Source organism: Cyprinus carpio, chromosome A8, assembly GCF_018340385.1.
Source record: "Cyprinus carpio isolate SPL01 chromosome A8, ASM1834038v1, whole genome shotgun sequence".
Classification (NCBI taxonomy): Eukaryota; Metazoa; Chordata; class Actinopteri; order Cypriniformes; family Cyprinidae; genus Cyprinus; species Cyprinus carpio.
The window spans coordinates 19,693,519-19,720,776 of record NC_056579.1 but is presented as its reverse complement, the minus strand read 5'-3'; the positions used below and the strand labels follow the sequence as shown (position 1 = coordinate 19,720,776).

The 27,258-nt window shown below is 38.2% G+C and overlaps 1 protein-coding gene across 3 annotated transcripts in view; it reads left to right on the top strand.

Annotated features, from left to right (window-relative positions):
• LOC109085748 (proprotein convertase subtilisin/kexin type 5-like) overlaps window positions 1-27,258 on the top strand; it is a 50,199-nt gene that overhangs the window by 9,791 nt on the left and 13,150 nt on the right. The window contains exons 6-21 of one of the 3 annotated variants that reach the window (XM_042762665.1): window positions 4,212-4,300; window positions 4,626-4,798; window positions 5,600-5,812; window positions 11,538-11,638; window positions 12,685-12,788; window positions 14,529-14,646; window positions 14,723-14,911; window positions 15,090-15,226; window positions 15,819-15,944; window positions 16,023-16,122; window positions 17,754-17,947; window positions 18,026-18,110; window positions 19,528-19,631; window positions 21,793-21,931; window positions 22,005-22,120; window positions 23,591-25,799. In XM_042762665.1, the coding sequence (XP_042618599.1) occupies window positions 4,212-4,300; window positions 4,626-4,798; window positions 5,600-5,812; window positions 11,538-11,638; window positions 12,685-12,788; window positions 14,529-14,646; window positions 14,723-14,911; window positions 15,090-15,226; window positions 15,819-15,944; window positions 16,023-16,122; window positions 17,754-17,947; window positions 18,026-18,110; window positions 19,528-19,631; window positions 21,793-21,931; window positions 22,005-22,120; window positions 23,591-23,697 (2,095 nt within the window). In that variant the 3' untranslated portion in view covers window positions 23,698-25,799. Of the gene's footprint in view, window positions 1-4,211; window positions 4,301-4,625; window positions 4,799-5,599; window positions 5,813-11,537; window positions 11,639-12,684; window positions 12,789-14,528; window positions 14,647-14,722; window positions 14,912-15,089; window positions 15,227-15,818; window positions 15,945-16,022; window positions 16,123-17,753; window positions 17,948-18,025; window positions 18,111-19,527; window positions 19,632-21,792; window positions 21,932-22,004; window positions 22,121-23,581; window positions 25,800-27,258 lie in introns of those variants that run through there. The other 2 variants (XM_042762664.1, XM_042762662.1) reach the window with 2 other exon arrangements.

The window sequence follows — 27,258 nt, the reverse complement described above, 5'->3', positions numbered from 1 at the left end:
AGATTTTTTCATCTAATATTTATATTTTATTTTATTTATATATACACTGTCTTTAATGATTTTACTTTTGAATTCAGTTTTTCATTGTTTTAGTTTTAAGTAATTGTCATTTTTGAGCTTTTTGATTTTTTTTTTTTTATATATATTGCTATTACGGATACATTTTTTCTTCGGTTTTAGTTCGGTTTTAGTTATTTTCAGTTAGTTTTAGCTTCAGCTTATTTAAGCTATTTGCAGAGGCAACATTTCTAATTTTTGTTGATTTTAAATGTTTAATTTAATTTCAGCCTTTTTGATAATTTTTGTTTTATTTAACAATATTAACCCTGTTTTTGTGTAAATAAAATATTTTTTAGGACCATTTTTAGGCCAAAAAGGCTCATTTCCATCTACCAAGTTCTCATTACCATGATGTAAAGAAGGTTTTTTTTTTTTTTTTTTTTTGTCCCTTTTTCACACCTCTCCTCAAGTTGCTTGATTTGAGGTATGATTCATGCCCAAATCTCAAATAGTGTGGGGCAAGTTATATGCCAAAACGTAATACTTTTCCCTAAGAATGAGCAATAGTAGCAGTGATTCTTGCCTTGCCTCTAAATGCTGCACAAACCCCCATCTGGAGGTCTCTGTAGGTGAGTGCACGTACGCATGAGTGTTTTGCTGTCGTGAGCACTATTCCCCCTCTTAATTTACACTTTCAGGAGCCCCATTAGAAGTATTTCCGTGGCCCGAGGAAAAGGGGAGTGTTTGACGGTGTCACTGTTTTCAGGAGGAAGTGTGTGTTGGAGACAGAGAGGGAGGTTTAGGTCTGCATGTATAGACACGCTCTATAGAATACCATACACCTCCTGTCCTAGCTGCTTCTGTCTCTGTGAGGCTTCGAGTGCAGAAAGTTCAAAGCTCTCACCCTATAAAGGAAATATAGACAACTAAATGGCAGTTAACTCCTTTAAATTGGGCATATAGTACATTTTTTGTAGCATTTTATTTCCTTAAACTCTGCTTATAATGTTAGTCAAGATTATTTGCAATTAAATTTTTTTAGTTATGACCATTATGCAAAAAATGTAAATATGAATGGGAATACACTTCAGAGATATTTTACTTCATAATAATTTGTAAGGGTGCTAATAATTGTGACAAAAGTGTATTGATTTACTTCAATGACAGGTTAGAATTTTGTGAATTTTTTTTTTTGAATGAAAGATCAATAGGATAAACAATGCAGATTTATTTTCACAGCCGCCTTTGCTCATATTTACCAAGGGTGCTAATAATTCTGAGCACAACTGTTTTTTGGGGGGGTTTGTTCAGTGATTCAGTAAAGTCTCTCCCCTGTCGTTTGGCGACTATCCTGCACAAGCTGTCGATCTGTTATGTGCTGGAATGTTTTGTGTTGGTTCCTCCACTGATAGTTTGTGTAATGTGAGTCTTTATTTCCCTGCGGTGGATTTTGACCGTGAGCTTCAACGCCGGGGGTCGTTCTGAGTGACCGAGCGGCTGTAATGTAAATATTGGAAGTTATATCTCACAGATGAACGTGGGCTTTGCACTAGACTTTCAGTGGAAATGCAGTTATTGACCCAGTGTGTCTTTTTAAGCTGTTTGTCAGATGTGCAGCACAAGTGGAGTTTCTCTCATCATGAGTGTGTGGCTGTGGACAGTGCATGTTCTGTATGCTAGATTTATATGTTACGTATAATATGAATATCAGTTTTGTTTATTTATTTAGGGAATGTAGGAAACATTTCAGTGTCTTGTGCGGTTCTGGAAATGCTGGAATGTTCTGTTCAGTTGTGGTTTGTGTTTCTGGTTTTCACATTGTCCTGTATTCTGCTAGCAGATGTGACTTAGCCTCACATAGCAGGGTTTTGACTATTGGCATAGTCAGTTAGACAGGAAAAGACTGCCTGAATGACGTGTAGAATGACCAAACACTTTATGATTTTAGGCCTAAATCAGGGGTGGCCAACATTGGTCCTGGAGAGCCTCAGTCCTGCAGAGTAGTGGCCAACCGATATTGGTTTTTTGACAGCCGATGCCGATATTTAGGAAAGCAGGGGGCGATAGCCGATATAATTTTTACAATTATTATTAATATTTAAGAAATTTGACAATGGATTACAAAATAAATGTGTAAAATAAACATACTTATACTTTAGATGACAAAGATTTTTTTCACAAATCAATAAATATTTAATAAAAAATATCATTTAAAAGGAAGTAAACGCTGTAACCAACAGGGCACTCAGTATTCTGAGAAGTTTGTGTGCATTGGGATTCATATTTTTCAAATAAAGCCAGGATAACACTCATTTTACAAACAGCACACAGAGAAAATGACACGAATATGATAGTGGGTGAATGCATAAAGCGCAGCATAATTTGAAATCGAGTTTAAAGTTTAAAGCATTCAATTCGCACGGACCGACCGTCACGCAGAGAACACGCGATCATGCTCGATAAAAATGCAGACTTCACAAGATCTCACAGCTGGATTCAACTAAGTTTGCAAGGTTTATGAAATGAAATGTTCATTAGTCATTCAAAGATTTGTTTAAATTATATAAATGCGTATTTGCTTAATGCTGACAGCAAACGAGAAAGTATAATGTTTGCCTTTATATTACTAATGATATAAAAGCAATCATTCTAATACTTTCTGTATACATTAATTCCTTTGTTTAACAGTTCTATCTGATTATTAGACAGACTTCTGTCCGTATTAGACAGAACTGTTAACAACGACAGTAAACAAGAGAATGTGAGCACTGTTTGTTCTGCCGCTGCTGTTCTCAGTGCCGTCAAAATAAACGCCTCGAACACATCGGCCAAGCAGAAAAACTTATCGACCAATACCGATATTTGAAAAATGTCAAATATCAACCGATATATCGGCCTTGGCAATATATCACCCTAAAAAAACAACAAAAAAAAATCTTAATACATAATTTATATCTAAACATAAACAAACAAAAATTAACAATCAGCACATTTTTTTTTTATTAATTTCTTTATTCAGATAAATATATATATATATATATATTAAAATCAACAAAAATGTTGACATCATTGTTTTTTTTTATTATTTTTATTTTATTTATATTTATACAGTCGCATTTAAAAGTTTGGGGTCAGCACTTTTTTTTTTTTAAATTAATTTCTTTATTCAGCATGCATGCAATAAATTTATCAAAAGTGACAGCAAAGGCTGTTCTTTTGAACTTTCGTTTCATCAAAAAAGTCACGTTTTTACAGAAATATCTGCACAACTGTTTTCAACACTGATAATAGAAGAAAGGTTTCTTGAGCAGCAAATCTGCATATTAGAATGATTTCTGAAGGATCATGTGACACTGAAGACTGAAAATTCAGAATTGATCACAGGAGTTAAAAAACATAAAAACCTTAACAAACCCAAAACTTCAATCATCAGTGTTTGTAGACTTGTGAAGTGAAGTGGTCAGTCTTGTGGATTTATGTTCTATGGCATGTTTCAGTGTTGGACAACCATTGGAATAGTTTCAGTCTGGAGTCATTGGATTGGCATTGAGTCGTCGGACCACCTGGGAGTTCCTCTGGCCTTTTGACCTTTTGACCTTGTAAATGTTTATGGTTGCGATGGCGACCGAACTCTGGACTCATCCCAGATCTGGCTCTACAATCTATCTTTACAATCCTTTTCTCTCAATCTCTTATTTTAATTAACTTATTACATTAATGGCTTAGATTGGAGATGGTGGTTACCATGGTAGCGTGAGTTTTTCTATGCAGCTGTTCACTGCTGGAGGTTCCACAGTCGAATCTTTCTCCATCTCTCCCCATCTGTCTGTCTCTGTCTTTAGTGTGCGTTTTTGGTGGATGATTTGTATTAGATTTATGTGGGTTTAGTTTGGGTCAGGAATGTATCCACGTTGCGTCTGAGGCGGAGGAACCGCTCAAATGTTTTCCTTCAATATCTCAAATATTTAGCCGCTGTGTTTTAGCTCTGCTGGCCGTGGACACACATGTTTAGTTTCAGTCCAGCTGTTTCTCTCTCTCTCTCTCTCTCTCTCTCTGTTTCCTGTCCACTTCTGCGTTCCTTCTGTAGCAAGTGTGTGTAATAGGTCAGCAGCAGGGCCTGTGCTTGTGTAAGGGTCTCCAGTCATTGTTTATGCAGTCGGTGAATGTGTGTGTGTCATTACTAACACTAACGTCTGGTGTGTTGTGTTCAGGCATGGCACGAGATGTGCTGGTGAAGTAGCGGCGTCCGCCAACAACTCGCACTGCACAGTGGGCATCGCTTACAACGCCAAGATTGGGGGTGAGTGTGGCTGACGGTCACTGTCTGATTTGGACCTACTGCTGTATCTGGGAATTCTGCCTTTTGTTCATACTTGCATGCATACAGTAAATACAGTACCACTGTATGCACCCAGTACCCCACAATAGTAAAGTCACAGATGTGAATTTTAGTGATTAAAAATGTTATATTATATAAAGCTGATTTTGAACGGGAGTGTATATATACATATATACATATATATATATATATATATAATATATATATATATATATATATGACAGACATGGTGTTGGATGTCATTGGCATGTTGATCTTCAGTGTATTCTTTGGGCTTGTCCTGCAGGTGTCCGCATGTTGGACGGAGATGTGACAGACATGGTAGAGGCCAAATCACTGAGTCTACACCCTCAACACATAGATATTTACAGTGCCAGCTGGGGTCCAGATGATGATGGCAAAACCGTGGATGGTCCCGCTTCCCTCGCCAGACAGGCCTTTGAAAACGGCATCCGACTGGTAAGAGCCATCTCAGCATGTATAGAAGTATTCTTCAAGTTTATATGAAAAGTGTGTTATGCTTTTCCCTTTTTCCATATGATGTGGCGTTCATAAATCGCAAGTGTAATTTTCAGGTCATCAGTCACGTCTCTCCAGCAGTCTGGCCCACCGAGGGTGTTTTCCTTTCCTTCTCATACTCCACCACCTGCTACGGCAGTGAACTTTAGAACGTGATTTTAGTTTATCTTCCCTGAGTCATGAGTCGCAGTCAGTAATTGGCATGTATCCCGTGCCAAAGGTGTGTTTGGAGTGGTTTAGGCATGTTTCAGGTATGTGAGACTTATAGACTTCAGGTAATACTGGTCTCTTCTCATCAGAAAAGGCTGGGGGATATTAATGCTTGTAGATTATGCTGTCCTGATGATGTTAGTTCCTGCTTTGAAGTGTTTCAAGGGTGAACTGTCAATCAGTTAAAAAAAAAATATATTTATTTATTTGTTTGGAATTGAGACAAATTCTTATTACCGTAATGCATCCGGATGATGTTTGTTGGTAAATTATTTTTAATATATGCCTAGGAAATGAGTGTGTGTGTGTGTATATATATTTATATATAGAAAATGTACTTATTTATTTATTTGAAATTTCATTAAAATTTACCTTTGCAGCCACGATCACCACTGTTCCCTTGAGCATAAACTCTAGGTTGCTCCTGGAGGGATGTTTCTGCAAGAAGTGTACTGTAAATAGTCATTTTTAAAAAGCACATATTTCATCGTAAACAAAACATGTTCACTTATGTTTTTTTTTTCTTCACAGGGCAGGAAAGGACGGGGTTCAATCTTTGTTTGGGCGTCAGGAAATGGCGGTCGGAGTCGCGATCACTGTTCATGTGATGGTTACACCAACAGCATCTACACGATATCCATCAGCAGCACAGCAGAGAGCGGCCGCAAGCCCTGGTATCTGGAAGAGTGCGCCTCCACCCTCACCACCACCTACAGCAGCGGAGAGAACTACGACCGCAAAATCGTAAGAAGAGACGTAAATCTAGATCTTCAGCACGGAGTAAACTTGCTTATCATAAAACAGGCCTGCTGCTGAATTGGCTTCAGGCAACCACGTCTGTCATCTGTCATCATTTATGCACCTTTGAGTTGTTCCAAACCTTTATGAGTTTCTTTCTTCTGTTGAACACAAAAAATTGTCAACTGTTTGATTATAAACATTATTCAAAATATATATTTTTTTGTTTTCAACAGAAGAAAGAAACTCATAAAGGTTTGGAACAAAGGTGCATAAATGATGACAGATTTCACTTTTTTGTTAGAAATATATTCCTTTTAATTGAATTAAACCTTACTCTAATGAGGAAGAATTAGGTTGTAAATACAAAAGAATGCATTTTAGTCAAGGCTTTTCATTCAAAACATATGGTTTTGGAATGACATAGTAATGAGTAAATAATGACAGAATTTTAATTTCTTGGCTTTTATCTTAAGACTTTTTTTTGTTGTTTCAAAATGTTGATGTTAATCTGTGCTTAAAATGAGCTGAAGGAAACATATTTACTTGTTCGAATATTTATGGAAACCTTTTGGAAGTTAAACGCCAGTAAACTGCACAATATCTTCGAAAGTAGAGATGTGTCTCGCATCGTTTTTTAAATTTATTGCTGTTTAAATGCGTCTAATGCATTTTCATGTGTTTCTTTGGCCACACACGTGTGTTTGATCTGCTTTTGGTCACTGTGTCATGAGAGCATCCTGGTGTTAACCGCTGCGGTTTACAGCCCACACACAGTTTTACACACTCCTCTGAGAGTTACAGAGCGGCGCTTCTTCCCTGTCTCTCAGCTTGTCTCAGAGTGACGTGTGAAATTCCACACTGGCTTTCAAACTCCTTTTGCAATATATGTTTACATTCTGAAGCCCAGTGTTACAGACATTAGCACTTCTCTTTGTTGTGATCTCCTGCAGTTTTCAGGTAGTTCAGCTGAAATTATAGTTTTTCGCAACTGTCCATTTTCTAGATCACTTATATTCACACAAGTTTATTATCTACCCATCCAGGGTTATTGTCATAAATACTAACAGTGAAAATATTTAAGCCAACTTTACTTTCAATAAAGTTTTGAAGGTAAAAAAGAGATGGCGACGTGCGGCGGTCTCGCCCGACCCCCGCCATAAGTGGACGAGGGCTACCCGCTCTAGGACGGGGTGGGCTAAAGAAGCTAGTCCAAAAGTATCAGCATCGAATACGATTTGCGACCACCTCTCCAGTGTTCTGAAGGCTAGGAAAGTCGACATTGCCTGTGTTCAAGAGACGAAATGGAAAGGATCGAAGGTGAGAGAAATCAGCGAAGGCTACAAGGTCTTCTACGTCGGCTACAGCAACTCCACCAACGGCCTCGGCATTATCATCAGCGAGAAGTTTTGTGACGCCATCGTCGAGGTCAATCGGGTGTCGAACCGCCTCATCTCGATCAAGATTGACTTGCACCCAGTACCGCTGCACGTCATCTCGTGCTACACCCCACAAACTGGTCACCCTGATGGAAAGAAGGACGACTTCTGGCAATCCCTGGAAGCCCACATCCTCTCCTTCGATCAAACCAACCGAATGGTGATCAGCAGGGACCTTAATGGACACGTTGGCCTGGAGCGGGACGGATATCGCCACACGCATGGCGGACAAGGGTTTGGGATCAAGGAACGCTGATGGCCGGCGAATCCTCGACTTCAGCGAAACGTACGACCTGGCCATCACCAACACCTTCTTCAAGAAGTGGGAATTGCACTTGGTGAAGTATGAGAGTTATGGCTGCTCGACCCAAATCGACTACTGGCTGGCGCAGCGAGCCGATCTAAAGGCCGTTATGGATGCCAAAGTCATCCCCTCGGACCATGTCTACCTGCCATCACTGGTTGCTGGTACTTGACCTGCACCTACGCCTTGAGAAACGACCACCCCTGTGCACCGACCTTGAGAGGATAAAATGTTGGAAGCTGCCGGAGCACAAGGCCACCCTTAAAACCCGACCCTCACTGGGATTCGAGCCGACCCTGACCTGCCGACAGAGCAATGCTGGACGTCTGCCAATTTCCCATCACAGCCACCGAAACACTCTGCAAATCCAAGCCCGGCAGGAGGTATCTTGACAAGCAAGTCTGGTTCTGGACAGACGTTGTCCAAGAGGCAATTTCTGAGAAGAAGCACGCTTACAAGTGATGGCGGGTGACCAGGCTCGACGTCGACTGGTGGGAATATCGAATGAGGAAATTGATGGCCAAGCAGGCCGTGACGGCCAAGCGGGATGCTTACTATGTGCGGCTGTACAAGGAGTTGGAAGCATCTGGAGGCGCCAACAGTATCTACCATCCTCCGTCGTTAGAGCGTCTACTTTAGGGATATCAGCAATGCCAAATTTCCGCACCGCCCATACCAAGTGCGGAACCAGTGCCTGGCCCCATCCCTCCGATTACCACCGAGGAGGTGGTGAGAGCAATTGAGAAAATGAAGAACGACAAGACGTCGGGCCCTGATGATATTCCAGTCGAGGTGTGGGAAACGATGGGCCGAGGTGGGCCCGAACTGCTCGCTGACCTGTTCAATAGTGTCATTTCCGACGGTGCCGTTCCCAAAGTCTGGATGACGAGCACCACAGTGCCCGTCTGGAAAGCCAAGGGCGACGTTGCCGAGTACACCGACTATTTGCCAATTCGCCTCCTCTGCCATGCCATGAAGATCTTTGAGCGCGTCATCGTTCAGTGCCTGCGGGACATTATCATGATCTAGCCGAACCAGTGCGACTTCGTCAGTGGCTGTAGTATGACGGACGCCATCTATGCACTGCGTCTCCTCATCAAGCGACATTGTGAAAAGAACGACTGTCCACCTTGCCTTCCTCGATCTGGAGAAGGAATTCGATCATATCCCACACGACCTGATCTGGCACTTGCTACGGTCCAATGGTGTCCCCGAGGCCTACATCGACTGGGTGGGGATGCTCTACCACCAGCATTATCTGCTGCACCGCCAGAACGTCGTCGCCATTCGATATCTGCATCGGCGTCTACCAAGGATCCGACCTCTTGCCCCTGCTCTTCATCACATGCATGGACACAATGAAGGCAGGCCTGATCCAACGACCACGCCCTTGGACATTGCTGTTCGCCGACAATGTCCGCCTCATGGACGAGGCCCATTAGCAGCTCCAACATCAAATGCAGCAATGGTTGGACCAACTCAATGCGAATGGCATGCGGTTCAGCATCACCAAGAGTACCTGGAAGCTGGCATGCAGACAGATGGATCCATCGCTATCAATGGCCACACCCTGAAGAAAAGTGCAGAATTCAAATATCTCGGCTCGCTGTTCTCTGCAGATGGCGACTCACTGCCTGATGCCCAAGCGCGTGTGAACACTGCGTGGCTCAAATGTCGGCAAGTGACAGGTGTGTTTTGCGATAGGAAGATGCCGGTCATGCGCCCGGTCGTGTTGTGTGGATCAGAGTGCTGGCCTGCTACAGCCAAGCACAGAAACACCATGCACGCCATGGAGATGTGCATGCTCCAGTGGGCGCTCAGCTTGACCCTGCTCAAACAAGTGCGGAATGAGGACGTCATACGGGCCATGGGCGTCGCTCTGATTATGGAGAAGATGCGAGAAGTGCATCTGCGATGGTACGGCCACGTCATGCGGAGTGACGATGACTTGGTGGTCAAAACCACCTTCCACCTCAGCCTGCCGAGGGAAGTGACCAAGAGGAAGGCCCAAAAAGAAATGGATGGAGTGCATTCGGGACGACATGCAGACCCGTGGTATCGCCCCTGACGATGCCCACGACTGAACCAAGTGGCGAATGTTGTGCCAATTGGTGGACTCCGCACTGCGGGACTAACGCCCGGAAGAAGAGTGTTTGGGTGGCTTGAAAATGCAAACTTTTTTAAACCGGTTTCAACATGCAAGTGCTTTTAGTTGTTTTTGTGTAAACTACAAAAACGTGAAGTTGTGAAAAAGGTGACATTATGTGCTTGCATATTGTGTGTTTAGTATATAGGTATGAGCGCAGGCGCAGAGTATTTCTTTACAAAGGGATATTGCCAACTACTGGCCTGTCATGCATAATATAGCATTATTCAATGTGTTGACGGAATTTTAACTGAAATAGGAAGTCAGGGTGGGACATATCGAGCAGCTCTGCCCCTTTTTTTAAATAGCCTATTGTGTTTCGTTTATATTACAGCTCAGCCAGAGCCATCGCTTGAGCTCAGTAAAGCTGCATTTTACAGTTTATGACCACAGTCACAGTCTAGCCTATAAGGGTTTTGGATTCGTTTATTGATGTGATGAGAAGCTGAACCACTAACAAAAATCCATATTGGCGGAAGTGAGAGACAGTAGCTGCGTCCCAAATGGCACACTATACTCTACGCACTTATGCACTATGTACTCTGTTATGTAGAGTATGAATTATATAAGGTCATTTTGTCATTAATAATTGGAGTCTGGTTGACCCTCCCCCTTTGCTACGTAATTAAATCTGAGACAGTTGAATGCATGAAGTGTCCAACATTCCATATTGCATTTTTTTTCGGTTATATAAGTGCATCATCTGGGTATTTAAAGTGCACTTTTTCTTATTGGAATTTTTAGTGTGAATGCACTACTCGCACTATTTATACCATAAAATGGCATAGAATAGTGCATTAGTCTGTGATTTGGGATGCACCTTGTAAGATTTGAATGCTTATATCTTCTAAATGCAGTGCTATTTTGTTATTGTTTTGGAGCACACTAGCTTATAGGTAACCTAAGGTCAACATATTCATACTACAAGCCAAAAACTTTGATTTTGGTTTTAATGGGGACTTTAAGACTTCTGATCTGATCAGATCCAGTGTGAAAAATAAAACATATCAATCCAATTAGACAGGAAGTGGGCGTTGACTTTTAAAAGAAAAAAAACAAAAACAGCCACACTTTGTTTTTTGTGGATTTAACGTTTAGAGCAGAGTAAATCCGAAATCTATCACGCAGATGTCTCACAGCTGAAATTAGAGTCTCATTTAGTTGATCCAAATGGCCTTAAACTAAACTCTTGAATATATTTCAAATATTTTATTGCATGAAACTTCAAACTGATGCTGACACAGTATCTGAGTGGATCCAGTCCATGCTGCTGAATCACAAATGCCCCAAAGTGGTGGTAATTTACAGCTAAGTGTAGCACAATGGCACATTTATAGCACATTTCATTGTCAGTAAGTACTGCAGTTTGCTGAAGTGCATTTAACAAATAAAAATTCAACTTTGGCAATATATCTTTTTGAGTTAAGTTTATTATGTGCGATTAAAGCAGCAGATGGAACAATTTGTGGCCCTGTGTGAGACGGGATGAAAATGAATACACCATATAAATCTAAACCATACTAAAATCGTAAAATAGTAATTTTCAAAAAAGCAAATGAAAAATAAATAAATAAATAAAGTTAACTATAACTAAACTCAAATAACAAAATACAAAAAAGCAATGCAACAAAACTACAACACACTTGTTAAAATAAACAAAGCTGTCTATCACATACTCTCAGTGGAGAAAGTGTTGTGTATTATAACAGGAGCGGTCAAGTATTGTTACTTCACGTCATGTTGCTCACCTGCAGTGTCAATACACATTCACTTTGTTTACCAGTTAACACATGGAAACACCATGCACAAGAATAACCTGAATTTCTTTGTCTCTCTTGTTAGATCACAACCGATCTAAGGCAGCGCTGCACAGACAGTCACACTGGAACATCAGCGTCAGCGCCGATGGCAGCGGGGATCATTGCTCTCGCTCTGGAAGCAAAGTAAGTGGAAGCAAACTACTGTATGCTCTCATTTCTCTAACAGCTGTTTAGTGGAAGTGTCTGTTCCAGGCCACTTCAGTGGAATTAGCACCACTAATTTAACCACTAATCATGCAGGTGTTATGTTTTTCACACTCTTGCTGACCCTCTGAATTAAAGGGATAGTTCATCCAAAAATTCCTCACCCTCCACTTGATAAAAAACCTATACGAGTTTCTTACTTCTGAACACAAAAGAAGATATTTTGAAGAATGAGGTTAATTAAACAGTTGACCTTAGCCACTGACTTCTGTAGTATTATGGAAGTCACTTGCCACAGTCAGCTGTTTGGTTACCAACATTTTCAAAATACCATCTTTTGTGTTCAACAGAAGAAATAAACTCATACAGGTTACACAAAATCAGTGACTGAAACTTAAATTAATTTAATTAACGCTTCATGTGTTTTGACTGTGTGCCTTCTGGGAAATTTATATTTATGAAATGGGAAGTCATAGTTATGACTTCAGGTGCATTCAAGTCACTTTGTGCAAAGTCAATGTGCATTGAGTGCCTTTTTTCTCACTTTTTTGTTTTTATTAAATTTATGAAGGTGCTGTAAAATGGATCGCCATATATTCTGTTATAATTGTGCAATACTATCATATTTTGTACATGCTGTTTAGCTATTTCTGGAAATAAAGGGAAATTGAGGAGAACCTTGGCATATGGCTGCCATGTGACTGTATATTCCCAGCACAATGCAGCGAACCAAACAGAGTTAGATTGTTTTGATATTTCGGGGGATAGTCGGGGACACATGGCATCCATCTCTCTTTGGTTTGATGTTTGATCCCACTGTGCATGGTGAATTATGGGAGCGAATGCTTCAACCAGACATCCAGGCAATGAGACTTTGTGAACTACAGCTGAAAACTGTGGCCAGTATTATTGTTTGGATTCTAATAATTGAGTTTGGAGATATTGAATCCAGTTTGGAGATGTTATTATGCAATTGGTCGCGTAGACACAGATGTCCATTAATCTTATTTTTGACTCTGTTGCAGTCCTTTCCTGACGTGGCGAGATGTACAGCACATAATAGTGAAGACATCCCGTGCTGGCCATCTCAGTGCTCCTGACTGGAAAACCAATGCCGCTGGTTATAACGGTAACAGGCTTTTTCATTTCTTTAAACTGCCCCATCTCCTTTTAACCATCAGATGGGAAGTAATGCTTGTGAGAAATTTCATACCCAGAAATATTCAGACGTTGATTTCATTATTGCAAGCTCAGTCTTTTGGGTTCTCCAGACTAAGGGTGGGTGACCAAAACCTTATATGACGATTTGACAGTATAGTTATTTGTGTTTTAAATAAGGTTTTTATGAAAGCAAAAATGTAAAAAAAAAATGTATTTCATAATTAACAATCGATTTCAGTATCACAAAAATCTAATACTAGTCTACTTAAAAAAAACTCTCAAGCTTACCGAAGACAAGTAAACAATTTGTGGTAAAATAAGAAGAAACTAATTCGTGCGACAGGACAAAAAACTGCAACCCAAATTCAAAATACTGGGGTTTTTTTTCCACCCGGCCCCTCCTCCTCAGACTTGACACACACTCAGGTTGCCAGATTGACGACACCAACAGGAACGAGTGCACTTGACGATGAATGAAATGAAATATGCTATGTTTTCTGCCAGTTGGCAACCCAGGGTGCCGAACTACAGTTGGGTAAACTGGCAGTGGGAGGGTTTCACAAACGAAAACAGAGAAGGACATTCAGGCCCGGAATGCACATTTTCAAAGGAGAATAACTGACTGTAGCATTGTTTTTCAGATAAACAAGTATGTTAACTTAGCATGTTTCTTAAATATCTGCAAACATATTATGATATTTATATGCTTTAGTAGAGTCAAAAACTTACATAGAGCCCCTTTTAAATGTATGTTATCTTCACTTGTGTAAATTAAATATGGATTTATTCCTATTGAAGTTAGAAAAGTGATTCAGTTGAGAGCAGTGAGAGATTAAGACTGAATGCACAGCTCTAATATAGTGATACACATGCATTTTTTTCTCAACTGTTTAGGTTCACTTAAGACATAAATGACTGTATTTATGAGGATACTCTCAAAGATGGGCATTTTGAAACGTAAGTGTGTGTATTTGACCGTTCGAGCCCAATAAGGTGCCAGAAAGAACTCCGTTCAGTACTCGTGTGCTGTGTGAGAGGCAGCTTTATGTACGCGCGTTTCAGGTGAGTGCGCGCCGACGTCTCTCTGGCAGTGCTCACATATACCAAAATTTCGCTACTTTTTGTGCTCCGATGGTTCATAATCGTTTATAAACTCTTAGAAACGCATTAATTTGACTAGCTTTTATGATGGCGTAGTAACGTCACGTGAGCATAACCGTGATAGAGACGATTAATTTTACAACATGAATATACATCAGGGTTATTATAGTAAACTAAAACCATAAAAAAGTGTCATTACTTGAAATATGATAAACATTAACTTAAAATGAAATGGAAAAATTCAATAAAAAAAGTTTTATCTAGTTGGCAAGGCATCGTTTCTCATCTTCATTTAGTTTAACAATGTACTAAAATAACCAAAATTAAAAGTATAATAATAAAATTGTAAAAAAAAAAAAAAAAAAAAAAAAAAAATCTGTACAGACAAAAAAACAATAAAAATTGCAAAAACACACAACAAAATTCCTAAAAATGGAGAGGAAAATATAAAATTTTAATATAAATATAAAAACTAATAGCATCTCAATGATACTAAAATAGCCCTGATCATGACTGATGGTAATTTTGGTGTTCATGGTAACTCTAAATCTGTGTGCATATTGTTATTTTTTTTTGTTGAACAGTTAAGTTGTAAATATTCTTACAGTCAGTCACCTGTATGGCTTTGGGTTGATGGATGCGGAGGCCATGGTGAAAGAGGCAGAGCGCTGGAAACAGGTTCCCCCACAGCACATCTGTGTGGAGAATGCCGATAAACAAATCAGGTATATGCAATAGCTCTTAAACATCCCACAGTAGGTCAAATTTAATACATAGTAAATGTAAATTTGTTTCCCGTAGAACCATCCGTCCAGAGCATGTCGTTCGTTCGGTGTACAAGGCAACAGGCTGCACGGATAATGCAAACAATCATGTTATTTATCTGGAGCATGTGGTCGTACGTATAACAATTACACACCCGCGGCGAGGAGACCTGTCAATCAACCTAACGTCACCATCAGGGACAAAGTCACAGCTGCTCGCTAACAGGTACAGTGTACAGACTATGCACTAATCTTCAGTAAATGGTTACTTTTATAGAATTACTGCATATTGTGGTTTGTTCTTTCTCCCTGGTGAATTTCAGTGGAAGAATTCCCAGATTTCCACTGAATTGGTCCAGTATTTTTAAGTGCATTGGTGTAGCATCTGTTTATTGTTACTGCAGGCTTTTTGATCACTCAATGGAGGGCTTTAAGAACTGGGAATTCATGACAACTCACTGCTGGGGAGAGAAAGCTGCTGGAGACTGGATACTAGAGATTTATGACTCTCCTTCCCAACTCAGGAGTCAGAAAGCACCAGGTTCTTTCTCCAAGCTAAACACAATACCTGTTCCTTTGAAAACAACACATGGTCTTACACAGACGTGATTTGACACATACATATCAACTTAGGCTGTGTGGTATAATATAATATAACTGAGGTGCGAGATTCAAGTTTGATTCATTTTTTTTGGTCAAAATGTTTAATCATCCATTGACAGTAATGCAGGTGGAATATCGAACTGGATGTGACATCTATTTCCCCTGTTGTCATGTCACATACGAAATATGTAGTTTTAATGATATAATATCTAGTTATAATGGGATAACCATGTCGCTTAATGACATGCTGTTATTACAAGAAAATACATTTAATGACTCATAATCTCATTATTTTTAAAGAACATAGCGTTAAATATAAAAAATAAATTACATTAATCGTAAATTATTTATATTGAATTTTTGAGTCTATTAGCAGTCCTATTTTCATTACGTCAGTCTTTGTTTAGTTTAAGTCCTGATACTGACATACTTGTGAGTAACCATTTCCAATTGGGAAGGCTGAGAAATATTAGTTCTATAAATGAGGGTTTCATTTCATTGCACACCCACTGACTTGTTATTCACTCCAGGCAAGCTGAAAGAGTGGTCTCTGGTACTTTATGGCACCTCCCAGCATCCGTACTCCTTCCGCAGTGACAAGCCTCGCTCACTGGCGGAGCCTCAGCCTGATGACGAGTACAGTGAGGAGTATGTGGGTGAGTACTCTTTTGTAGTTATACTATGCATCACTGCGCATCTGTGGAAACTGCTCAGTTTCTGTTTTCTCACATAAGGCTCGTGCCACCCTGAGTGTGAGAACGGCTGTGAGGGTCCAGGGCCCCAGCAGTGCATCACTTGCCTCCACTACTTCCTCAAGTTCAAGAACAACACCAGGTACACAGCTTTTCATTACACCAGTACACATTAATAACTGTTATTTACTGCTTTTTAAAAAATGTTGGTACTCAATAACATAATGCCCACTGTTTTTTGTTTTTTAACTGGATGCATTAAAGGCATCTCGGGGTAGAACAAATGTGCTGACATTTGCATAAAACAGAAATATAACATGAAATGATATCACTTATCCATGCAGACCCTCATGACTGTTAGACTGTAGGTCAGTAGGTCTCTTAAAATATCAGATCATTTCATATTTTTATAACATGACAAGGTTAGTTCAGGTTGAACTAGAATTAATTGATAACTTATTTGTAAATAATTAATGCTATTTGTAAAAAAAAAATATGCTTAATTGAATCAATCCTATCATATCCTATATTTAATCAATGTTTATTTATGGAATAAAATGTTATGAGATGAGTAACACGATATTTTTAGTCATTAAATTTGAACTTTTTATATGAAAATCTTATTTGTTTTTAAAACACACTACTGTTCAAAAGTTTAGGGGTAGTAAAATTTTTACATTACAATAATACTTTTATTTACCATTTAAAATGTTACGAAAGATTTCTGTTTCAAAGAAATGCTGTTCTTTTGAATGGTGGTATTGAGTTGTATTACCGTTTCCACAAAAATAAATAAATAAATAATTGTTCTCAACATTGATGATAAGAAATCTAATATTAATATTATAATGATTTCTGAAGGATCAACATACAACAAATAATTAATTAATCATAAAAAAAATCCATCCATCAAACAAATAAAAAACATACAACAAAAAATAAAAAAAAAAATAAATCAATTATAAAAAATAATAAAAGAATTTCACAATTTTACTGTTTTTACCATATTTTTATTTTTATTTTTATTTTTTGGGTCAAATAAATGAGAAAAGAAAATCTCACCGACTCAGAACTTTTAAACAGTAGTGTATGAAAGCAGCATGAATACATGAGGACATTTCTAAGAACATGTCGACTTGACCCACTTAAATTTGGTGTAAAACTCAAATCAATATTAAATGTCCATGTTTTCATTTGTTTGGTATGTAGCCTTATAATGAATTGGCTGTACAGTCAGTCATTGCAAAATAAACTCCCTAGCTACAGGGTGATACAATACCCCAACATGAAACATGTGCATTGCGTAACATAATTAGAGCTACTAAAGAATTGAGAACTTTTTAATGCATTTTCAGAATGTTTGTATTACTGAAACTACTCTTTTTATTATTGAAAATAATATTACTTGGAGTCAAAAGATTAATTAACTCCTATAAAAACACCAAAGCTCATGCTGACAACAGCTGTGTGTCTGTGTGCCCCTGCTAACATCTCACATCTATCCAGACACTCTGTGTGTGTGTGTGTGCGCGTGCATGCACGTGTCATGATTACATTTATAGATTTTGTGTTCTCCGGCATCCCAAGTTACACAAGCCGCACTCACATCTGGAGTTGATGGCTTTTTTCAGACCCTGACTTTTGCCTTTGTTTCCTGGTGAAAGTCTTTCCTCACGGCTGCCAGATGTTGATTTTTCTGGGCTCATGTGGCTCTTCCTGTCTGTGTCTGTCTCTCTCCATTTCTCTTTCCACCTCTGTCTGTCTGTCTCTCAGGATGTGTGTATCTGAGTGTCCGACTGGGTTTTTCCGGGACGATAAAAAGCGCTGTAAGAAGTGCTCTCCGCTGTGTGAGTCCTGCATGGGCAGCCGCAGTGATCAGTGTTCAACCTGCCGCTTGGGTCTGTACCTTGTGGAGGGAGGAAACAGCTGCGCCAGCTCCTGTCCTGACGGCTTCTACCTGGACCTGGGCAAGTCACACTTCATCTCACTCCAGAAAACCTCACATGCTGTTGAATTTGAGACCTCATGTGGCTTTTCTTTTGCAGAGTCCACCATGTGCCGGAAATGCAGAGAGAATTGCAAGAAATGTACATCTGCGAACATCTGCACAGAATGCCAGACTGGTCTCAGGTAATTCAGCCTACTGCAAATACATTATTCCACCTCCGACATGTTTTTTTTTTTTTTTTAGAGCCAGTATATGAAATATAGTCAGAATCTTGGCCTAAAACTTTCCTACGATCTACACAGAGAGCTGTCAGAATAAAGCCACGCTGGCTAAACGCTGAATTATCACTGGAAACATCCTGTTACACACGTTGTAGCTCTTGAGTTTAGATGTATGTTGAAATACTGTCTCTAGTGAGTTTGCTCGGGCTTTTCCTACTCCTCTCCGACGTTAGATAAAGAGGGAGAGAGAAAGGTGGAAAAACAGAGAGAGAAAAGAAAAACAGGTCATGGCACAAAATCTGGCGTAATGCGCAGCAGCTGTTCTGTGAATGGTTTTGAAATATTCTCTGAATATACGTAAAGGTTTTTTCACCCACTTATTTGGACTTTAATCCGTCGTTGTTGATCTTTTTAGACTTGTTTAGACTACAGAAGGTATGAAGCAGGATGGCAGGGCTAGAGTGCAGATGAGATGAATTTTCCTGCCTGCAGTTTCTCTCGGTTTAAGGTTGCAATTACAGTCTTTGTAATTATTCATTTGACTTGTCATTCACTGCTGTTTTCGGGGAAACTTTATCAGTCTACTGCATGAGTTTAGAAGGTGGGCCTTCCCTCTGAGAAGAAAAAACCTAGCAAAATTTTATAAAAATTGTAATTAAAAACACCAGATCTACAATGCTGCATGCCAACCATTTTGAGAGGTATTTCCTCGCGTATTATTTCATCAACCATTTATGTTTGCATTGTTGAAACTGGCAGTGAATATGTTCATTTAGTCCAATTAATTAAAAAAGATTAAAGCCCACATGGAAATTCCATAATAAGTTTTTTTTTTTTTAAATTAATTCAATAAAATGATAATTGAATTTTCTTCAGATTTACATTTTTACACCTCTAGCGATTAAAGTTTTTTTTTTTATTATTATTTTTTTTTTAATCACAAATAGCAGTTTCTACTCAAGAAAATATTTTAGAGCTTGATATAACTAGAAAAAATACTTTAATTGCTTTCTTCTTATATATATATATAAATTCATCTTATGACCCTCTGTGAAGTTTGCTGAGGCTCCTAGTGGGCCCCTGGATGAGAGCCTATTGCTAAATGTTTTGTGTTTTTACCTGCTCCTGCTGTCATCATTATTATTATTTTGCACAACAATGATAATATTATTTTTCATGAGTTTTTACTTCGTAATTGTACTATCCTTTTTTCCCTTATAAGCTCTGGAGGCTCATCTCTCAGTTTTAAATCAGTGACGTGAAACATAAGTGTGTAATAAATTGTGTTGTGGCTCCGTCTCAGTGTTGAACCTCTTTGAATAATTCCCTCTTCCATTCTGTCTCTCCCTCTTTCTTTGCTTCTGTCTTTTCCTGCTAGTCTACAGGGGAATAAGTGTCAGCTGAGCTGTGAACCTGGCACCTATTATAATGGGCACCGACGGGCATGTGAAAAGTGCCACTTGACTTGTGCCACCTGTGCAGGTAAACTCTTGAACACCTGAATTTCTAGTACTTTAGTTTCCATTTAGGTTTGCAGTAGGCTTTGATCATGATCTTTGGCTTAAAAGCAATTCATAAAATATAACTTCCAGTAGTTGTTTTTTATATTCTTTTGGAGAGAACACTGATTGGCTATTCTGTTCTTTATTTAAAAAAAAAAGCATAGTTAGCAATTTTGCATCCAAAAATGTCAAGAGGATATAACCATCCTGGGCACAAAAAAGATGCAGAGTATGATGTCATTTTAAAGTTCTAGACTTAACAAGACTGTGAAGTGCCTTCTGAGACTATTACATCAATGCCTTTCTCTCCAGTGTCCAGAAATTGCAACAAATTACTAAGGCTTCGCAGAACAACCAGTGCTTACAGTTGAGGTCAAAAGTTTACATACACCTTGCAGAATCTGCAAAGTATTTTACCCAAAATACAAGGGATCGTACAAAATGCATGTTATTTTTTTATTTTTTTATACTAGTGAAGAAAATAATAGTGCAAGGAGTATGTAATCTTTTGACCTCAACTGTAGCTTCTGAATATAGTTTATCCAGCACAATTACTGTAGCTAGCTCAGATTCTGCCCCAGATTTTAACAACAGTTGATATATGCACACGTGTACACTTACAGTATGATGATCACATTTGTTCAAACTACAGTATCTTTAGCGCAACAACTCAATTACTGGTCACAAAAAGCTTTTCTTGTTCAAGTCATTAGAGTGAATTAAAGTTCTTCTGGGATGTGTAATAGTTTGGTAATTAAAGTAAAAAATGTCGTTGTAAAGGACCTTTTGAGTCCAAAAAATGTCATGCTTTGGTAAACTGTCACAATTATGATACAGAAAGTCAAAATTATGAGGTACTAAGTTGTAATAAAGATAAAACGGCTTAATTATGAGATAAAAAGTAAAAATTGACATACTAAGTGATAATCATGAGACATTGAAATTGACATACTGTGTCACTGAGATAAAAAGTCTAAATTAAGATATTTTGGCAATATCTCATAATTATTTATCAGTGTTATAATTTTGACTTATTTCATAATCATTTATGGGTTTTTGTCAATTTTTACTTCAGTTTTAACTATCTGTTGATTATGAGTTAGCTAGAAAGTCATAATTGTGACTTATTTCCTAGTTTTTGTCATACTTGTTTCAACTTTTTGACTTGTTTCAGCTTTATCTCATAATTGACTTAGTAGCTCATAATTTTGAGTTGTCATAGTTTTTATGTCATAATTTTGACTTGTTACTTTAAGCTTTATCACATACTCACGACTTAGTATGTCATAATTTTGATTTATGTCCATTTTTGTCATAATTTAAACTTTATCTTATAATTATGACTTAGTATGTCATAATTTTGACTTGTCAGTTTTTGTCGTTATTTTGACTTTTCTATTTTATCTTTATCATAATTATGACTTAGTATGGCAGTTTTGACTTATGCTAGAGTTATGTCATCATTTTGACTTTTTTCAACTTTATCTCATAATTTCAAATGAGTATCTCATACTGATTATGTTTGTATATGGCAGAAATGGGCTTCCATACAATTGCCAACAGCTCAGAGAATCAATTCTTTTTGGTATTAGCTCCCATCCGTAATGATATGTGCCTTTGAAGATTAGTTTCTCTACGAGCGATAAGTTATTTGTGTTTTTGTAACTCATACGCTATTGCCAGTGGCTTCCAAGCATTCTTGAAGGGGGCAGCTGTGGCCTAATGGTTAGAGAATTGGACTTGTAACCAAAAGGTCACAGGTTCGAGTCTCTGTGCTGGCAGGAGTTGTAGGTGGGAGGAAGTGAATGAACAGCACTCTCTTCCACCCTCAATACCCATGGCTGAAGTGCCCTTGGGCAAGACACTGAACCCCCAGTTGCTCCCTGGGCGCTGGATATATAGCTGCCCACTGCTCCGGGTGTGTGTTCACTTCTCACTGCTGTGTGTGTGCACTTGGATGGGTTAAATGCAGAGCACCAATTCCGAGTATGGGTTACCATACTTGGCAAATGTCACGACTTTCACTTTTCTCAGAGGAAGCCCTTTCAGGAAGAACTTTCTAAGTGTGTACATTCCAAAGTGCATTTCAAATTATTTGCGGTCTGGCTTTTTGGGAACTTGATGGTATTCCCTGTGCACAGGAACTGGCATGGAAGCGTGTAATGAGTGCGCTCCGGGCTATTACTTTGAGGACTGGCGCTGCGTCTCCAGCTGCAGTGTGGGATATTACTTGGCAGAACAAACAACAGACAACGGAGATGTCCAAAAGTTTTGTCAAAAGTCAGTATTTCACTGCTAAACAATGACATCTGAGAAAGTGTTTACATTTAAACAGCTTTGACTCTGCCTGCAGGTGTGACCCTACCTGCTACGTCTGCGCCGGGCCGGGGGAGAGGAACTGCAGCACCTGCGTGAGCGGCTATAACCTGGAAAACGGCATGTGTATCGTCAGCACCATCTGCAAAGATGGTGAGTACTGTTGATTCATCCATGCTAGCTTTTGGTTAGCTCCTTAATGCAGTGTTTTCTTTCCTCCAGATTCTGATCTGAATCTTTTGTGCTACAAAATATTTTAGTTTTTGCATGGGGTTGAATCATGGTGTGTTTATTTTGGTTTCTGATGTTGCTCTTTTGGAATGATGTGTCCAGGTCACATTTCACCCCAAAATAAACAGAAAATGGTATTTTACAAATTTTTCTTTTCAACATTTCCAAAAGCAAGTACATTTACCCCAAATTCTTATTACTTCATTGTTGTTTTATTTGATTGGTTTACTAAGTTTGGAATCACTAAAATTTTTTTTGAAGGACGTCTCTTCTGCTCACCAAGGCTACATTTATTTGATCAGAAACACAGTAAAAACAGTAATATTGTAAAATATTATTACAATTTAAAAGAACTAAACAAAGTATTGTTAAAGAAGAAAAATATCACAATTACCATTTATATATATTTATTTATTTATTTTTTACTCCCATGGCCGGAAACAAACTTCTATAGAAAACAGTTGTGCTACCTAATGTTTTTGTGAAAATGGTGATAATTTTTTCAGGATTTTTGAATGAATTGAAAGTTCAAAAGCTTTTTTTTTTTTAAATAGAATATATTTTGTAATAATGTAAAAATCTATACTATCGTGTTTGATCAATTTAATGCATCCATGGGGAATAAAAGCATTAATTTCTTCAAGAAAGTAAGTTTAGTGATTGTGAACTTTTGAACGGTAATATAATTTTCATTATTCTCAGTAGTGATTCGCATTATATCATGATTACTGTAATATTTTTTTAAAGGAACTACAAAGAATATCATCGTGACGTGTAAATTCATTGCAATATATATATATATATATATATATATATCATATTATATATAGGATATATATATAAATATATATATATATATCTAATATATATATATAAATATAAAAAATGCAAATAAAGCAAAGCAAAATATAATTTTTTTAAAACTTTCCTCTAATTTTGAGGTGAGATGTGCCCAGATATCTCAGGCTAATTTATTTTCAAAGAATGCTTGTGAATTTGGGAACCTTTTTAAAAAAAAAAAAAAAAAAAATTTTTATGGTGGAGCGTAATGTCTGCTTTTTTTTAGCAAATGAAAACAAAGCTACACTGTCAACCTGTGACACTGTAAAAATTATTTTTTTTGATCACTTTCTAAATGTTTGTTCTCCTTTTCTTCCTGATGATCTTTCCTTCAAATCTTTTCATCCTGGATTCCAATCACACCCGGATATCCTCCTCCGTCGAACAATCAACTGGATTATAAAAAATAAAAATCAAATAAACCCAACACAACAACATTTGCCCATCATCTCTCACTGTGACCTGATCTGCATCATTTCCTGTCCGCCGCCCATTTGTGTGCTGTCTCTCTGCTCCTCTCTCCTCTTCCTGCTCTCTGGAAAGCAAATGAAGAATCGTGGGCTGAGGGAAGTTTCTGTGTGCTAGTGAAAAAGAACAATCTGTGCCAGAGGAAGGTTCTGCAGCAGCTGTGCTGTAGAACATGTTCTCTAAAGGGCTGAAGGAACTTTTCCGGCCCCACTTGCCGCTCACGTTCCGCTAATTTATATTCCAGTCAGGAACCTCGAATATGGGACTACATCGTGAGGTTTCCCGATGCCAGAACTACAACAAACCTACCTTTATCTCTGCGTGTCTGTATGCGTGTGTGTGTGTGCGGGTACGTGTGAGTGTGTCGACAGAAGCTGTCAGGGTGGTGCGACTGGGATCAGTAATAAACAGCAAATCATACATGTCAGTATTTTGTGACCAAAGCATGGATGCCAAATTTTTGTACCTTTTTCTTCGTTTTGGGTCCAAGAGAAGAATTTGGAGCGACATGCTAAGCGTTGAAGCAGCGGTTCTGTATTTTTCCACAGTTTCACGCATGATGATGACAACAATGATCAAAGCCAGTTTGTGCATATTCTGAAATAAAGCGCACTCAGAGAACCTCTACGATTTTCAGCAAGACCTCTGTGAGCAAAAGGGACGCATAAACCATAGCACAGGTTCATCCACTGACCTTCATGACTGCAGTCAAATCAATAGCTGACTACGGAGGTACAAGGTACAATAAGTACTTCCTGAAGTGATAAGTATTGTACTAACACTAACGACCTGCGGTTTAGCCTCGCGATGAGATGAATGCCGTCAGGTGGTCTCACTGTTCTGAAATTCTTCACCTCAGGCTCATATCTCATACTTTTATTGCGTGCGTGTGTGCGTGTGTGTTTTCGATTCATCATCGTTGCAAGTGGAAAAATAGGTTTTGGTGAAAAATAAACATAAGTTAGTGAGCCCTGAAGAATCATTGACTGGGCTGAAGTACAGGTTTTATTCGTGGTAGCTGAAATGAGGCTTATCATGTTATCTGGCCTTTATGATATATTTTAAAAATAAATCCTTAAGCATGCATTTTTATATCTCGCCATTTCAAAAAACAACTCCACAATGTTAATCCTAAATGATTCGTGTGAAATAAGGAACTTTAAAGTGTGTGTCCGGGTAGATCAGGGTCAACAGCCTGAAATAAATGTGTTTAGTGTTACGATGGTTTTATGTGTCGGGTTGTGCACCGCAGCGTCCGTTTCAGACGCTTTCCCCATAACTATTTATATTTTAATGATTCATCATGGAAATTAAACGTTAAACTGCTCCATTTTTAATTGACTTGGCCACCTCAAATAGTTTGTTATTCCAGGTCTTTATGAAAGTAAAAAGTCTGTGATTCACATACTTAACTGGTGCTATTGACATAATGGAGTTATTAGAGAATGTTTTTGAATTCACATTTGTGAAAAGGATTTGTGAATTCAATTCAAGTCTAGATTTTCATTTGATCATATTGGCCATGTTTACTGTATGTCCATATTGCAGTATCTTGGGAAACGAAAAAAAAAAAAAATACTTGAGGGGAGTATGTAACGTTTTACCGAAGGTCAGAAACGAGGTGAAATGTTTAGTTATACTAATAGTACTACACAACACAAAATAGACTTCTACATTCATTAAGGACATGTTTGACCAATCCGCTTTTGCGCAATGTTAAGGGGATTTCTATGTCTTTTATTTATGAATGATGTGGTTTAAGATGACGTAGCCTTTTATTTATGAAAAAGATTTATAAATGGTCATAGTTCAAACGAGTTGTGTTTTGTGGATGGGATTGTCCAACCACTTTATGCTAATTGTGTATTCATGACACACACAAAAAAGTTGTAGTATGATTGTACGTTTTCTGCGAACTCAATACATGCAAGGTTACATAACTAATGTTATATAGGATTACGAGAATCAGTCTATGTTCAGATGTGTTACATTTACTCTGTTCTGGCAACGTTTTTTCTTAATGTATATATGTATTTTTATCACTATTAACCTTAAATATATTTTGCACCCACGTTCAATTGAAATAAGGGGGAAAAGGATGATCAAGTTTTCTAAGATTATTTTATATTTCTTTTTTTAGCCAACCGCCATGAACAGTTAGTCTAGATGAAGATGTGTTGTAGTCAGGGCCAAGAAAACTATTTTATCATGTAGAGAAGACTGGACGAAACAAATGGTTTACTGATCTTTTTATTAATGAACTTTAAAATAAAAACAAGACTCAGAGATGAAATGAGACTTCTTTTGGTTACTCGTTTAGATGCTGGGCTACTTTCTCAAAAGACAGACTTATAATTTTCGCTTGGTGGATAAATTGGGCGAAACAATCACTCAGACTCACACAGAAGGAGTGACCCGAGTCAGAAAGTCATAGGGCTCTTTTGACTTGGATCTGTATAGAACCACCCTAGCAACCACATAGCAACAAGCTAAATCCGACTAAAAACCCTCGTGTTTTGGTGGCCAGTTTTTCACTGACGAGCAGCGCTCACATTTTCATTATAAAAATCTATGCTTGTTTATTTTGACTTCAAGAAATATTGTTCAGAGTTAAATTCTTGCGGTGAACTGGTGTGAGAACGATTCAACCTCTCCTTGTTTTCTTTACAAAAGGCCCTTTTTGTTTTGAAGCGAACAATTCGGCATTCGACTGAGAAATTCAACTCAAATGTGCGTTGGTCACACTGAATTTAAAAGAGACAATATATGCGCCGCCCCTTGTTCTGACCTGTGGCCGTTTCCTTTAGAACCAACATTTCTAAAATATTTGCAGCTCCCACACAACCAGTGTCACTTCCCTGTGATGAATAACATGATAAAGCCATTATTATTATTGACACATGCTGTTTTAAATGTTACAGTCCTGTGTCAAATATCAAAGTGATTCTTAAGCATTTTTGCAGTTGAGAAAACTCTTTTAACTGATATTGGATTTGGACCAATGTTTCTTTAAGTTTAAGTTTCTTTTAGTGATTGAAACTCAATTACGGTCATGCAGGGTCATAAGCATTTGCGTCAGGACTGTCAGAATTGAGTGAATAGAGTGTATCAGAGCGTAAGCCTGAGGTCATCTGAAGGGTCAGGCTGCCATAGACGTCCAGCTCACTCTAAAGGAAATCTCACAAATACATTGCTTAGCCTGGGGTTAAAGGTTAGCTCAATGTATTTAGCTCTTCTCACATTCCCATAGCATCGCATAGGGATAGTTTTGTTCGATTCTAAACGCTAGAGAGTGAAAAATATATTTCAGTTCTAACACAGATATCGGGCTTGGTTAAAGTAATTCGACTGTGTATGTGCAAGACTTTTTTTTTTTTTTTTTAATGTGGTCAATTTTTTGCAACTTACAAAATCACTTTTTTTTATTAAGCTTTCAGTTCTTTTTTCTAAGGCCTGCTGATTCTATGAGAGCATTCTTCATGACCTTTCTTGCTTCTTTTGAGAGTGTTCTGATTTATGAATCCTGCATGTTCATGGCCTTTGAATTGTCCACAATCATAAACGTCAGCTGGTCAGTTCTTCAACCAGAAGCCTTTTTTTTAATGCTAAAGCTGAACAGGTAAGCACCTTGGTTTCCCTTTCTTTTGTGTGTGTTCTTGTTTGCTTGTTTTTTGTTTGTTTCATTAGCTTGTTTAATTTGCATGTTTCTTTTTTGCTTCTTTGTATTTATTTAATTTACTTGTTTGTTTGCT